Raw genomic sequence first — 15,494 nt, 5'->3', positions numbered from 1 at the left:
CGGAGCAACTAAGCCCGTGCACCACAACTACTGAGCCTGTGCTCTAAAGTCTGTGAGCCACAACTATTGAGCCCATGTGCCACAACTACTGAAGCCCACACGTCTAGAGCCCGTGCTCCACAGCAAGAGAAGCCACCGCAACGTGAAGCCCGTGCACCACAATGAAGAGTAGCCCCCGCTCGCCGCAACTAGAGAAAGTCCATGCACAGCAATGAAGACCCAATGCAGCCAATAAACAAATAAAACAAATAAATAAATTTATTTTTTAAAAAGGGGGGAGGGGTCACTGCCATGATTTATTTTACTGCCTTCATTCAGCAGGCATGTAGCAATGTCAGCTGTACCAAGTTGTGCTTCTCCAGTTAAGGAAGAACAGTAACTTACCCTAAGATGCTTCAGAGGCTTTTCATTTGTAGATTGAAAGATGTTAATTTTTAAGAATTGTAAAGAATTCATCACATCTGCAGTTAAAATATTCAACTACTTTTTCTTTAAATTCTGAAAGATCTCAAAATGTCACTATAACTTAACTGGCATAATATAATTAGAAAATGTGTAGCTTAAGATATAGTAAGATAAATTATTAACATCTATAAAGTCAAGAGAAAGATGACTCTTGTCATACTTTGGTTTCTTATTTATAATTTTGTCCAGTTTGTTTTGGAGCAGATTCTTCCTTTCCATGAGTCAGATAACTCTAGGCCAGTTGCATCTATTTTAGTATCCTTAAATGTATGTATTGCAGTTGTGGGTTGAGAAAGTAAGTCTTCTGATCTCCCTGTTTTCAGTCAGTGGTTCATTCTTAAATATAGATGGAAAATTACAAATAAGTTTTCTTTTAGAAAAAATTAAATTCTAGAATTATACATTTTACATATAATTTAAAAATTGAGAAGAGTTTTCCAAAAATTTAAAAAGTATTATTGCAAAACAGAATAACAAAAAGTACTTGTTTCTACCTGATGTGTGGAGAACTTTGAAATTTTACAGTAATGATTTGTTGGATGATAATGAGATTATAGCAAGTATAACTAAAGATAGCTGTAAAAGTAGTACTGAGACAAACAGTAGTACTGAGAAGGAAAAAAACTTAAGTTATACCCTAAACCTACTACCTTAGAAAATGCTAGAAAACATTAGAATGCAGAAGCATATATTCCACTAGCCATCAGAGTGATGCTATCATTACACGTTGAGTAGCCTCGGGGAAACTCCATTGTAGACTCATGAAAGAATGAGAGTGAAAAAGGCAAATAAAATCAGTGTTATTATGAAGTTAATTTTGCTACATAGATCAAGCCCTCAAAGGGTTTTGGGGACCATGGACTGTGTTTTGCAAACTGCTGTTCTATATTATTTCTTCCATACCTAGGGCTTCTATTACTATCTCTGTGCTAGTAACACTCTCATCTGTATCCCAGCCCAGACTAATTGTATACCCCTTGCCTGCTGAACTACCTGGACTGTTTCCTCAGTTTGGTGCTCTCTTTCTCTGTGGCCTTTGCATGTGGTCTTTGATCTGCCCTGAATTTCCTGTCCCTTTTGTTCACTTGGAAAATTACTGAATTGTGAGCTGCTTAGGGGCTAGAACTAGGTAGGCATCTACATTTATATCCCCAGCTTTTAGCAGAAATGCCCAGCACGTTGTAGGCTGCTCAGTAGTTGTTAAGTTGAATCAAGGAAGAATTCTAGCCTCATAAACAAAAAGCTTGCAGTGCATCTCAGGGTAAAGTTTTTTCTCTTTTTGTCTGATCTCATGCATTCTTTATTGGTTTGTATTAACTTCAGTTCAGAGAAAAGAATTTCATAACCTACCTCAAATTCAGGACAGCCAACTCCTATCTACAATAACGCATCCACCAGCATTTGTTTTGTTTCCTTTTGCCTTGTTTAGAAATAATACATTCTGAAAGGAAGGTATTTGGGCTAAGGACTCAACATCTTAATTTTTAGTTCTGTCTTTGTTGAGAATATTTCACAAGACACATAGCATCGGCTTCTCTCCATTAAAATCACCTGGTTGCCACCACCACTTGTGGTGGAAAAAATGTATTCATATATTTTAGTTTCTGTAACTTCCAAATGATAACTAACATTTATGAAGTTCTTTTTTTTTTTTTCTCCTCCGCCTCACCCCCTTCCCCTGAAGTTCTTACTGTATGCCAGAGACTGTTCTAAGTGTTTTTCATGTATTAACTCATTTAATCTGCATAATGGCTCTGTATGAAAGGTAGATTATTTTATTATGCCCATTTTATTTTAGGATAATGAAGTAAAGGTTAAGTAACTTGCCAAAGGTTGAATAGATAGTAATAGGGTCTGGGTTTGAACTGTAAGCTAAGTTTGGCTCCAGAAGCTATGCTCTTAACTGCTGTAAGAAGCTTCCTCTCAAATCTAAATACATTACTTTTATCATTAATCTATGTTAGTACATATGCACAGATGCTCATTATAATATTTATGATTGTGAAATTGAAAATAACTTAAGAAAATACCTAAATAAATAATGGGTTATATGTCAGTGGATAGTTATTTAAAAATCACATTTTTGAAGAATACTTAATGATATGGAAAAATACATTAGGATGAAAAAGTAAGATCAAAACCACAGTTTTTGTTTGAAAAGTATACATAATGGATTTATACGTTACATATAATATATAAATATACAAATATTTATTTTAAAAGACTAGAAAAAAGTATAATAATGATTTTTGTGTGAGTAGAGCAATTGTAATTGTAGAGCAGTTTGTTGGATGCGTCCCATGTGCTAGGCACCGTATTAAATTCTTCGTGTGTGTTTTCTCAGTGAATTCCCACATCAGTCCAATGATATAGGTCCTACTAATTTTTCGTATAAGAAAAAATTTTTTTAATTTTTAAAAATTTAAAAAAATTTTAATTTTCACATAAAAGAATCTTTGTGAGGCCTAGAAAGATTAAGTAACTTGTCAAGGGTCATACAACCAGTTAGTAGAAGAGTTGGGACCTCTATATCAGACGCTTTCTGTTTTGTTTTTTTTTTAATTGAAGTATATAGTTGATTTACAGTGTTGTGTTAGTTTCTGGTATACACCAAAATGATTCAGTTTTACATATGTGTGTGTGTGTGTGTGTGTGTGTGTGTGTATTCTTTTTCAGATTCTTTTCCATTATAGATTATTACAACATATTGAATATAGTTCCCTGTGCTATACAGTAGGACCTTGTTTGTCTATTTTATATAAAGTAGTGTGTATCTGTTAACCTCAGGCTCCAAATTTATCCTTCCCTCCCTCTTTCCCCTTTGGCAACTGTAAGTTTGTTTTCTATGTCTGTGAGTCTGTTTCTGTTTTGTAAATAAGGTCATTTGTATAATTTTTTTAGCTTCCACATATAAGTGATATCATATGATATTTGTCTTTGTCTGACTTACTGTACTTAGTATGATAATCTCTAGGTCCATCCACGTTGCTGCAAATGGCATTATTTCATCCTTTTTTATGGCTGAGTAATAGTCCAGTGTGTGTGTGTGTGTGTGTGTGTGTGTGTGTACACACACCACATCTTCTTTATCTATTGTGTCTGTCAGTGGACACTGGACACTTAGGTTGCTTCCATGTCTTAGCTATTGTAGATAGTGCTGCTGTGAACATTGTGGTGTATGTATCTTTTTTAATTAGTAGACTCTTTCTGTTTAGTATTTTCTAAACTTTTTATAATTTGTTATTTACATGATCAAAAGCAAAATTAATTTTTTTAATTATACAAGCATATTGGGACCTGTAACAAGTCAGACTTGTGTGATCTGCTAGGATTTATTCATTTGAACCACTGATTCCTTAAACCAGCTAAGCAAAATAACAGAAGCATGGGACTTGAAAGAAATTAGACCAGGCATTTAAAGAGTTAAAACATACTCATTGGTTTCTATTCTATCAAGGATTTTTTTGACCATCTACTATGGGCAACTGATTTTTTTTTCTAGCATGGGTGGCAGCTAGTACCCTTTGGGGAAGTGAAATCTGTTATGTATCTTACAGGCCAGTGAATGTATGGTAAGGCCGACCATTTTTATGACTGTTGAAGAATTCCTTAACCATTTTTGTTGTGGTTACTAGTAATTCTTTTTGTCTTGTTGGATCCCAGTGAGATAAATGTTGCCAAATGTCCAAAGGAAAAGATTTGTGTGTGTGAATTTGTGGGATGTCACCCATGGACATGGCAATATATATATATATTTTTTTTTTAGAACTTTTATTGAGATACAGTTAACAGACAATAAACAGCATATATTTAGAGTGTACAATTTGGTATCCCAATCTCCCAATTCATTCCCCCCCAACCCTCTCTGCTTTCCCCACTTGGTGTCCATGTGTTTGTTCTCTACACCTGTGTCTCTATTTCTGCCTTGCATTTCCTCTTGCATAGTTGTTAGCATTTGCCTTATGTATTGAGGTGTTCCTATATTGGGTGCATATATATTTATAATTGTTATCTCCTCTTCTTGGATTGATCCCTTGATCTTTATGTAATGCCCTTTCTTGTCTCTTGTAACACTTTTTATTTTAAAGTCTATTTTATCTGATATGAGTATTGCCACTCCAGCTTTCTTTTGATTTCCATTTGCATGGAATATCTTCTTCCATCCCCTCACTTTCTGTCTGTCTGTGTCCCTGGGTCTGAAGTGGGTCTCTTGTAGACAGCATATATATGGGTCTTGTTGTTGTATCCATTCAGCTAGTCTGTGTCTTTTGGTTGGGGCATTTAGTCCATTTACCTTCAAGGTAATTATTGATATGTATGTCCCCATTACCATTTTCTTAATTGTTTTGTTGTAGTTTCTGTGGGTCCTTTTCTTCTTTTATGTTTCCTGCTTAGAGAATTTCCTTTAGCATTTGTTGTAGGGCTAGTTTGGTGGTGCTGAATTCTCTTAGCTGTTGCTTGTCTCTAAAGCTTTTGATTTCTCCTTCGAATCTGAAGGAGATCCTTGCTGGGTAGAGCATTCTTGGTTGTAGGTTCTTCCCTTTCATCATTTGAAATATATTGTGCCACTCCCTTCTGGCTTGTAGAGTTTCTGCTGAGAAATCAGCTGTTACCCTTATGGGAGTTCCCTTGTATGTTATTTGTCGTTTTTCCCTTGTTGCTTTTAATAACATTTCTCTGTCTTTAATTTTTGTCAGTTTGACTACTATATGTCTTGGTGTGTTTCTCCTTGCGTTTATCCTGCCTGGGACTCTCTGCACTTCCTGGACTTGGGTAGCTATTTCCTTTCCCATGTTAGGGAAGTTTTCCACTATAATCTCTTCCAGTATTTTCTTGGGTCCTTTCTCTCTCTCTTCTCCTTCTGGGACCCCTATAATGCGCATGTTGGTGCATTTAACATTGTCCCAGAGGTCTCTTAAGCTGTCTTCAGTTCTTTTCATTCTTTTTTCCTTATTCTTTTCCGCATCAGTGATTTTCACCATTCTGTCTTCCAGGTCACTTATTCGCCCTTCTGCCTCAGTTAATCTGCTATTGGTTCCTTCTAGTGTATTTTTCATTTCAGTTATTGTGTTGCATATCTCTGTTTGATTGCTCTTTAATTCTTCTAGGTCTTTGGTAAACTTTTTGATCTTTGCATCCAGTCTTTTTTCAAAGTCCTGGATCATCTTCACCATCATTATTCTGAATTCTTTTTCTGGAAGGGTGCCTATCTCCTCTTCATTTAGTTGTTTTTCTGGGGGTTTATCCTGTCCCTTCATCTGGTAGAAAGTCCTCTGCTTTTTCATTTTCTCTGTCTTTCTGTGGCTGTGGTTTTCAGTTCCACAAGACGAAATACTGCTGATACTGCTTGATACTGCTGTCTGCCTGGCAAATTTTTCTAATATAATTGTTACCCATAGTTGACAAATGAATTTAATGAAAGTTAGAGGTATTTGGTGAACACCTATAATCTTTAAGAATAGCATCACTCACAGAAGGCTGCTGTCATGTTTTCCTACAATTACCCCACAGTCTAAGTGTCTTGTAGGCTAACTGGGTCACTGACTGACCCCACAACATAGTTGACGTATTCTTACGGTAAGAGGGTTCTGACTCCTTATATATTTTTTTCACTTGAGGAATATGTGCTCTTTAGGAAAATACATCTACCTATAAACCTTCGTGTAAAGAACTATTAGAGAATTCTTCCTCTGGCAGGAAGTTTATTTGGGGAGGACAACACATGGAAATTAAGGAAGAATATGCTCTCCTAGTTGTATCTATTACATGAGTTGACCTTGTCAGTAGAGGGGCAGACTGATGCTAGTGAATCTGATGCTAGAGAATCTGTTAGTGAATCGATAAATGAATGTGTGTATAAGAGATGCACGCATGCGCGTGCGCGCACACACACACACCTGTACTTTATGAAATAGCTAGCCAGGGATGTGTGGAGAATTTGGGGGTTTTTTTGTTTGTTTTTTGGCTGCGTGGGGTCTTTGTTGCTGCATGCAGGCTTCCTCTAGTTGCAGCAAGCGAGGGCAACTCTTTGTTGCAGTGCACAGGCTTTTCATTGCAGAGCATGGGCTCTAGGTGCACAGGCTTCAGTAGTTGCAGCACATGGTCTCAGTAGTTGCGGCGCTCGGGCTCTAGAGCGCAGGCTCAGTAGTTATGGCGCACGGGCTTAGTTGCCCTGCAGCATGTGGGATCTTTCTGGACCAGGGATTGAATCCATGTCCTCTGCATTGGCAGGCGGATTCTGAACCACTGTGCCACCAGGGAAGCCCCTGGAGAACTGGGAAGTGAAAAAACTCATTTGGACCTCAAACACGTCTGTTAGGTAGACTGTTTCCTTTCATGTTATATTTAAGGTTACTGAAAAAATGGAAGGTGAATAAAATAATTTCTCTCACTGTGGAAAAGTGGGAACGTTTTTCTTGAGATATAACCCTTCCCAATCTTTTCTTCTTATTTTCACCTTTTAAAAATTCAGTGAAAATAATTTACACATTTCCATATCTTCTGTCCACTGATCTGGGGAATCCTGTTGCTTTTAGCTATGTTAACTCGTTACGTTACAGTCAAGTGTAATACAGGGAAATTCTTCTGCCGGATCTGTTCCTTGGTTGGCATCTTCAGTCCTGAGTAGAGTGACCAAACGCCCCACATCCTGGGAAATCCCTCAGTCCTGGGCAAACTGGGACAGTTGGTCACCCTCATCCTGAGTGTGTATATTACACTCTAGGGATGGGGCCGGGGAGCTCGTGTAAGAATGAAGGAAACTGATGGAAAGGAGAAGTCCTGAGGTATGAAGAGAACATTTTTTTCCTTTTGAAGAATGTTTACCATAGCTAAGGAAATGTGAAAATCAGTAAACCAGTATTGGTGTGGTTAGTAGTGAATCAGTGATTGCTGCATTAGAGATAAGTATTAAACGGACCCCTGTGTTTAGTCCTGCATTCTTCAGTACTCATACCAAAAGACAAAAGCAGTAAAAGGAATGCCATAATGACTTGAGCCCTCCTGGATCATAGAAGAACATTCTGCCTTCAATGGTTTTTGGTTCTAAATACATACTTTTTTCTGTTCTGGTTAACCTTATTTTAGCAAATGGAGATGTAAACATTTTTACTTTCACGTATAGGATGTTTATACAATTTCAGACCACTTTAAACATTATTTGTACATATCTATAGTTAATACTTAGAGTAACACTTCCTGTAACATACCTGGTAGACCAATTTTGGGTTTTACTTTTGGCTTGATGTTCCTTAGCAATCTTCCCTTTCTCCCCTAAGTCTTGTTCTTGGTTTCTTATCTTACAGAGAAGTATGGGAAATGGAACTGGATAGACTCAAGAATCAGGATGGTGAAATAAATCGGAACATTTTGGAAGAGACAGAACGGGCCTGGAAGGCAGAGGTGAGAAGAGCCGCTATGTTGAAGGTCTTGATTTTGGGCTTCCAGGTGGTGTGTACTTTTGGTATAGTATCAATACTGTACACTAAGCTGTTTAAGTATTATACCATAGAGCTACTAAGCATTGTTTTAACTAACTAGTAGTAGCTTCATGTATGTAAAATTAATAAAGACTCTGTGTGTGTGTGTGTGTGTGTGTGTGTGTGTGTGTGTGTGTTGTGTGTGGTATGGTTTCCTTAGATCTTATCACTAGAGAGTCGGAAAGAATTGCTGGTATTGAAACTAGAAGAGGCAGAAAAAGAGGCAGAACTTCACCTTACTTACCTCAAGTAAGTACCTTCCATTTTTAGGGTTTTAATGGCCCTGCAGTTTTATGTTTTGGAGGGATTTCTTTTTAGGTTTTTGAAACCCTAGGCCAGCTAGTCTGGCACTTATTCTGTCTTCACGGGAAGTCATCTCTGTGCGATAGTAATTTGTTCAGTGATTTCTCTTCCCGTATTCTAAAATTCCTCACTCTCTGACTCTTCCCTTTCTGCAGTTTAATGGTTTAGTACTTTTTATTGTATTATTTCCAATTGGATAAACAGGATCTCTTATGCTGTCAAGCATAACAAGTGTCTTTGCAGATTTGTTTCTTACACAGACATTTTTCTTCTTTCTGCCATGAAATCTGGAGGACCCCTGTAGCATTTTCAGCAAGACAAGAGCCCTCTCTCTGTAGTTGGTTCTCTTTTCCAGTATTTGGCTTACAAGATGCTGGAGTTAAAGTGAGGCAAACGACTTAGAATCTTGGCCTTCTCCTGTACCTGCTCTGACCTCTTCTCTCCAGGCCCATTAGCCAGCTACCATTCTGCTATCTCAGAGAGTTAGGAGTTGGGTTTTCTTTAATTCTATAAATTACTGTTGGTTTCTTGAAAGGTCAACTCCTCCAACACTAGAGACAGTTCGTTCCAAACAGGAGTGGGAGACAAGGCTGAATGGAGTTCGGATAATGAAAAAGAATGTTCGGGTAAGTGCAGTGATGGGTGATCACTGAGTCAGAGTTAATCTGTGCTTAAACACTTCTGGTGAGAAGGAGGGACCTTTTGCATTGCCCTTGGGGCCTGTGCTACCCCTCGTTTTGTTTTCCTGGTACAGGATGGTGCTCTCTTTATAGAGAGGCTCACTCTGCTCCGCAGTAAAGGCTAATTCTTGCTTTTCTCTGTTTTCTAGGACCAATTTAATAGTCATATTCAGCTAGTGAGGAATGGAGCCAAGCTGAGCAGCCTTCCTCAGATCCCTACTCCCACTTTGCCTCCACCCCCATCAGAAGTAAGAGCGTTGGCTTTGGGGAGTCTACCCCTATGTGTTGGTGGAAGACCCTAGAGTCTTTCACTTGTTCTTTTTATGAAACTATTAGGACCATCCTTATTTGGTACAAGAAAGAGTTGCTCATTGATTTCTGTTCCAGTTTCCTAAACTTTTGTTTTCTTTCTCTCCCTCTTGTCTTCCACCTCTTCCCCTCTGCAGACAGACTTCATGCTTCAGGTGTTTCAGCCCAGTCCCTCTCTGGCTCCCCGGATGCCCTTCTCCATTGGGCAGGTCACAATGCCCATGGTTATGCCCAGCGCAGATCCCCGTTCCTTGTCTTTCCCAATCCTAAACCCGGCCCTTTCCCAGCCCAACCAGCCTTCCCCACCCCTTCCTGGCTCCCATGGGAGAAATAGCCCTAGCTTGGGTTCCCTTGTCGGCCCCCATGGTCCGCACATGCCCCCTGCTGCCTCCATCCCGCCTCCCCCAGGCTTGGGTGGTGTTAAGGCTTCTACTGAAACTCCCCGGCCCCAACCAGTAGACAAACTGGAGAAGATTTTGGAGAAGCTGCTGACTCGGTTTCCGCAATGCAATAAGTAAGTATCTTTAAGGATTAATTTAAAAAATGTTTTTCAGAGAAATGTTTGTAGGTTAAAATAGGAGAGGTTTCATAGATATTCCCTATGAGTGTAGCATAGAATCTCTCCCCCTCAACGTTTTTCTTTCTTAGGGCCCAGATGACCAACATTCTTCAGCAAATCAAGACAGCCCGGACCACCATGGCGGGTCTGACCATGGAGGAGCTGATCCAGCTGGTAGCTGCGCGGCTGGCAGAGCACGAGCGGGTGGCGGCAAGCACTCAGGTAGGAAACGCTTCTCAGGGGAGAACTAAGACCTGCTGGCACGTTGGGGAAGAGGCAGATCGCAGGAGAATTTGGGGTGGGAAGCAGCATTGCAGCCAGGGGTGTCTGGCCTGCTCTTTCCCTTTGCTGGGGTGGGCAGTGAATGATTTCTCCCTGTTAGATGCCCTGTTACTCAGACGTTCCTGCCTCACTCTGACGACGTTTCTGCCCACAGCCCCTTGGTCGGATCCGGGCCCTGTTCCCTGCCCCACTGGCCCAAATCAGTACCCCGATGTTCTTGCCTTCTGCTCAAGTTTCATATCCTGGGAGGTCTTCACATGTAAGACTCTTTTCTTTGAAAACTGGGCTATGGAGAAGCTGGGGGTGAGGAGGGAGTGGGTTTGTAGGTGGAGTGCAGAAAGAAACCGTCATCTCCTCAGCTGGCTTGTTGACAGCCCCAGCTGGGAAAATGCAAGCACTCTGTACTTGAACTTTTCTTTCTTTTGGTGTAGAATCTTTTTGCTATGGAAATAGTAGATGGAATTGTGGGCGTGAAAGGCAAGGAGACCCAGAGGTTCCTTACTCTTTTGACCATCGCTCCTCTGCCCTGCAGGCTCCGGCCACCTGTAAACTGTGTCTGATGTGCCAGAAACTTGTCCAGCCCAGTGAGCTGCATCCCATGGCGTGTACCCACGTGCTGCACAAGGAGGTGGGTGCTGCATGCCTTCCTCTTTTTTCACTCTTTTCTTTTTTACAGCTGAGATGATTTCCTTTTCTTGACCATTTTATAGTGTTGATGCTCATCATTAATATCTAAACACAAGGTTTTCAGTAGATTGTGGCTTTAAACATCAGCAGAATTCAGAATACTGGCAGCTAGGCTCTCCCAGCTTCCTTCTACCCTGTTCCCTGTAGGAGAGTGGACTGGGTAAACAGTTCATACTAGAACGCTGATAGTCACTGTCTTGGAAAATTGACAATAAGACATACATACCTAACCTTGTTTCAGATATACCATTGCCAGGAGACTTTGCTTAGATGATAGGACTGGAATAGGGAACCTGAATATGAGATTAGTAACTCCATTAATAAAATATTTGAAGGCTCACCTATTAGAGATGATTTCACAAACTGACAAGTTATTCCTCTCTCTTATGATGTTACCAGACATAGTTGAATCTCTTAGCACCGGGGATGATTTCTTTTTTACTGTTTTGTTCATTTTGCTTTTCTAAGAAGTGGAAACTGAATTTACATCTAAATTCTTGGTAAGGGAAAATCCTGAGTGAGATTTGAGGGCGATGGATAATAGGAGATGGAAGCTCTTCTCAGCCTAAATAGAGTGTAAGAAGGAGCAAGCCTAGAGAGTCAGCAGAAAGCTGCTTCACACTCCTAGTAGCTGATTTTTAGTGTTCCCTGTGAAAAGATCAGGTTCACCTGCTCTGAAGACTCTTCTCACGGTAAAAGCCAAAAAAACAGCCCTTCTAGTCCCCCAGTGAGCTTTTCTGACTTAGTCAACATTCCTTAGACCTGTTGAACCTTAACGGCACTCTCTCCCCTCCTTTCCTGCATCTTTCCAGATCAATCTGAGGTATGTCTTTCTCTCTTTCCAGTGTATCAAATTCTGGGCCCAGACCAACACAAATGACACTTGTCCCTTTTGTCCAACTCTTAAATGACGGACCTGACTGGGGAGGAAGAAGAGGAGAAACTGATGTGAACAGGAAGCACGGGTTCAAGATTTCTAAAACTCTATATTTATACAGTGACATATACTCATGCCATGTACATTTTTATTATATGGGTAATGTGTGTATAGAAGTCTGTATTCAAATGTTCGTAAATGAAAGTATGTATATTATGCAGAAATGGTCTGTCCCCCTCACCCTTGCAATTCCTCTGGGGGAAGCAGATTGTAGGTAAGATGATGTTTAATTTGGCCTTGAAATTATATTCCTGCCTAGCGCTGTTTTCAAATACAATATAAAAACCCTCTAGGAAGCTGCTCTTGCTCTAAGGCCCCCCTGCTTTGATTTGACTCAGCCTCTAGTCCATTTTCTTAAGGCTCATATACGCAGATTTGAACCCTGGTGCTCACCTGCTGTCCAGCCAGATGCCTTGCTTACGGAAAGCCTCTGGAAGCCTCAGTGCTATTCTAGCCCGTCTACTCCAAAGGAGAAAAGGAGACTGATTGAGGAAAAAATATGTAACCCTGATAGTTTGACTTTTCATTGAACATTTTACTGTGTTAACACTCATTATTTGTACATAGACATTAGGCTTACAGAATTGTCTGTTTTACATCAGCAAAATTCACAGTCCAAGAATAACAACATAACCAGGTCCCATTTCCCCCATGCCTCCCACAAACTTCTGTCCACCCTACTTCCTGGATAGTCATCTCTTTAGAAACTAGCACAGCCCACAGGTCTTTCCTGGGCCAAGCCACCCCTTTCCACCACAGACTTGGCTTCTGTTCACGTTCTCTCAGACCAACTTGTGGAGTCCTCACCTCTTCCCCTTCACTTCTGGTCTCCTAGTCTGGCTATCCCCCCTTCCTCTGAAGGTTAAGGCAGTTGGTTCACAACCAAGTTGTTTGGTGACCTTGGTGAGTTCCAGGCAGGCACTGGGGTGAGGAGATGTCTGTGCAAAATTACTTTCAGAATGATCTTGGGATATGGGTTTGAATTTTTGAAGCAAGAAAGCTATGGGGGACATGCTTCCTTCCCTGGGAAAAATGGAGACCAAAGTGATATGAAGAAGGGAGGTTAGATTTCAAGTTTGTAAGTCATTTGTTCTATGGGTAGCTATCTGGAACTAGGTCATTTTCCCACCTCTGCTTATTGAGCACTTCCAGTTTCTAGGTGTGTTTCTATTAGAGTTTTGAATCTTTTCTTATCCTTTTATCTTTACTCCCAAAGGAAATGGCTTCAGCTCCCTTCTCTTTTGGAATTAAACGAGTAAAAATTAAGCATTAATTAAAAAAAAATAGCCCCAGGGAAAGGATATGATTATATTACCAGCAGCTGAATTTTTCCCATTCTGGGAGCTGGAAGTGCTTACTGGCAGTGGCAGTAAGGGTAGCAAAGACTTTTCCTTTCAGAGCCAAATAGTTCACTCCTCTCTGTTTATGTTATTCTTCCTTGTCTTTCATCCTTGCCTATCAGCTCTTAAACATACTGTTTTTCTTCTCTTGTCTTACTTGCCCAGGTTTATTGACTGGCATCAGTATAAGGAGCTGAATTTCCCGGGATCTGCTTGGCATCTTGTAGGGTGATTGAAATGGCCTGAGTACTCCCCACTGTAGAGGTCAGATGACCCACTTTCTTTGGTTAATGAAATATTAATGTCTCCAGTTTGGTAGCCATCATGAACAGGGAATGTGACAAAATGGAAGACCAGTTCCTTTGTTCTTTTCATTGGCAGGGCAGTGGGGGGAGGGTCCTTTTTTATCTTGTAATCTTAAGATTTTATCTCCCCTCAACTTTGCAGCAGCCTTTGGGCCACTTGCAGTATTTATCAGTATACCATGAAAATGTAGAAATTAGAAATGGGTATAAAGAATATTCTGTTTCTTTTCCATAAATCTTTGACACCAGAGGAATGAAGAGAAAAAAGGAGGGGATGGGGGGCTTACTTGCTTGCTGGTGGAAGCCCCTGGAAAGCCAGCTGCAGCAGCATGACAGTGTGGTGGAGGGTGTGTGTGGGGCCCAGGCCTCATCGCCACTCTTTTCTCTTTCTCGTTCAGGATCAATCCGAAAGCAACACCTAAGTTTTGGCCACCCTTGTTCTCCCTTTTCCCTCTGTCCGCTGGCCTGTACTGGTACAAGCCGTGCAGACCCATGGGGAAGGCCCCTGATGCAGTGAGTGGAGATGGGACAGTCATTTTTCTGGTGTAGAATTTAAAATAGAAATATATAATACATATTTTTACAAGCACGAAGCTGTTGTCAAGATTTTTTTTTACACTTTAGAGTTGATGGTTTCAGAGTAGAAAGGAAGAAACTGTGAAAAGAAAAATAAGTACAAGTTTTCTCTTTTAAAGAAAAAAATAGGACAATGAGACTTACTAATGAAGGGGTTGAGTTTTATGCCCTGGAAAGAGCTGGACAAAAGCCAGTTTTCCCCAACATGGGTCAAAATTGTAAAGCAGAATGTGGCATTTTCATTTCACGGTAGCAATTCTGGAAGTTTATTTACACAGTAAGTTCCAAGTTGGAAGTGGACAGTCTCCAGTCTTCCTGTCAGTCTCTGTGGTTATGGGGTGTTCCCAGCCAGCCAGAGCAGCACCAAGCGCAGTGGGGATGACGAGGACTCAGAAAAAACTGCAACTCAGTGTGCTTGCTTTATTGGTTTATGGCTTGTGGGCAGCTGGCTGAGGCCAGGATCTCCGGAGGCCCTCCTTGTATTTCCCTCTCGCTCATCAGGTAATTCTACACTCTGTGGGTCCCATACCTGGAAGCAGTGTGTTGACCAGATAGGAACAGGATCCAGTGGAATAGTGAGAAAATTCAGCTCTTCCCACTAACACTGGTATCATAATCGACTGGCTTAGAACTGACAGGGAGGAAATGACCTTGGTCCCCACTATCTAGCCCAAGAACCAGCCTGGGTACCCAAGTTCTGTTAGGAGCAGGGAATAAAGAGGAGGATGGGGCAGAAGATGGCCTCCATCCAGGGGCTCTTGTGGTGATGGGCATCAGGAAGCCGGGGGCTGTTACCCTTCTTCCACGCAGCCTCGACACTGAAGGTGATGATGCTGGAGCCAGAAAGCCCTGTGTTCCTGACACTCTCGGTATAATACCAGTGCCACTGTGGGATGCCTTAGCCAATAAATGAGGGAGACCTCAGGGAGGGTGAGAAGGCAATGAAACTGCTCTGTATTATGTCAAGATGTTACTACTACTTACAGCTGAACAGAAAGAAATCCAGGCAGGGGTATAGGGCATCCATGCTATACCTGTTAAATGAATCTTCAGGATTCTGCTTTCAAGGATTATATAGGAGAGGTCTCCTGTCTATTTTTAGCACCTCATCTGCAGGGCTTGGAAGGAATGGGGTGGGAGAGGGGGCAAACAGGGTAGCCAGGAAGACAAAGTGCAGCCCTGTTATATTTGCTGTATTCCGGCTGCTCTCCCATTGGAGGACACCGAGGGTTTCTGGGGTTGGGGATATTTCAGTACTACCTATCACATGTAGAGTAGATGGTTCAGGTAGGGACAAGGAATTAATAAGGTGGAAATTCATTTGTTAGATGGAACCTTTTAGTGGGCACTTTTCCTTTAAGAGAGGTAAAAAGAGAAGCCCTTCTTCCCATCGCACTTTCGGTCAGGCTGCAACCACTGAAAAGAAGACATTGGGAGGCAACACCATCTTAGAAGATGGGATTCTATCTTGGAGATGCCGTCTAAAACTGGGACTGGAGAGCAGTCGTGTTCGGACCTTGCCTAGCTCTGATCCCAGCTGTTCCCTGTCTTTGCACTCCCTCTCCTCCTCGTC

General features: G+C 41.1%; 1 protein-coding gene across 4 annotated transcripts in view; it reads left to right on the top strand.

The window, feature by feature from the left end:
* RNF214 (ring finger protein 214) overlaps positions 1-15,443 on the top strand; it is a 50,257-nt gene extending 34,814 nt beyond the window's left edge. For all 4 annotated transcript variants that reach the window (XM_057748330.1, XM_057748328.1, XM_057748329.1 and 1 more), the window contains 9 exons: positions 7,770-7,866; positions 8,104-8,192; positions 8,782-8,872; positions 9,076-9,174; positions 9,373-9,749; positions 9,884-10,016; positions 10,231-10,335; positions 10,609-10,704; positions 11,609-15,443. In XM_057748330.1, coding sequence (XP_057604313.1) covers positions 7,770-7,866; positions 8,104-8,192; positions 8,782-8,872; positions 9,076-9,174; positions 9,373-9,749; positions 9,884-10,016; positions 10,231-10,335; positions 10,609-10,704; positions 11,609-11,674 — 1,153 coding nt within the window. In that variant the 3' untranslated portion in view covers positions 11,675-15,443. The remainder of the gene's footprint in view (positions 1-7,769; positions 7,867-8,103; positions 8,193-8,781; positions 8,873-9,075; positions 9,175-9,372; positions 9,750-9,883; positions 10,017-10,230; positions 10,336-10,608; positions 10,705-11,608) is intronic.
* The last annotated feature ends 51 nt before the right edge of the window (positions 15,444-15,494 follow it).

This window comes from Hippopotamus amphibius, chromosome 9 (assembly GCF_030028045.1).
Source record: "Hippopotamus amphibius kiboko isolate mHipAmp2 chromosome 9, mHipAmp2.hap2, whole genome shotgun sequence".
Taxonomy (NCBI): Eukaryota; Metazoa; Chordata; class Mammalia; order Artiodactyla; family Hippopotamidae; genus Hippopotamus; species Hippopotamus amphibius.
Note: the sequence above shows the minus strand (reverse complement) of the source record. Positions and strands in the feature narration are given on the sequence as shown.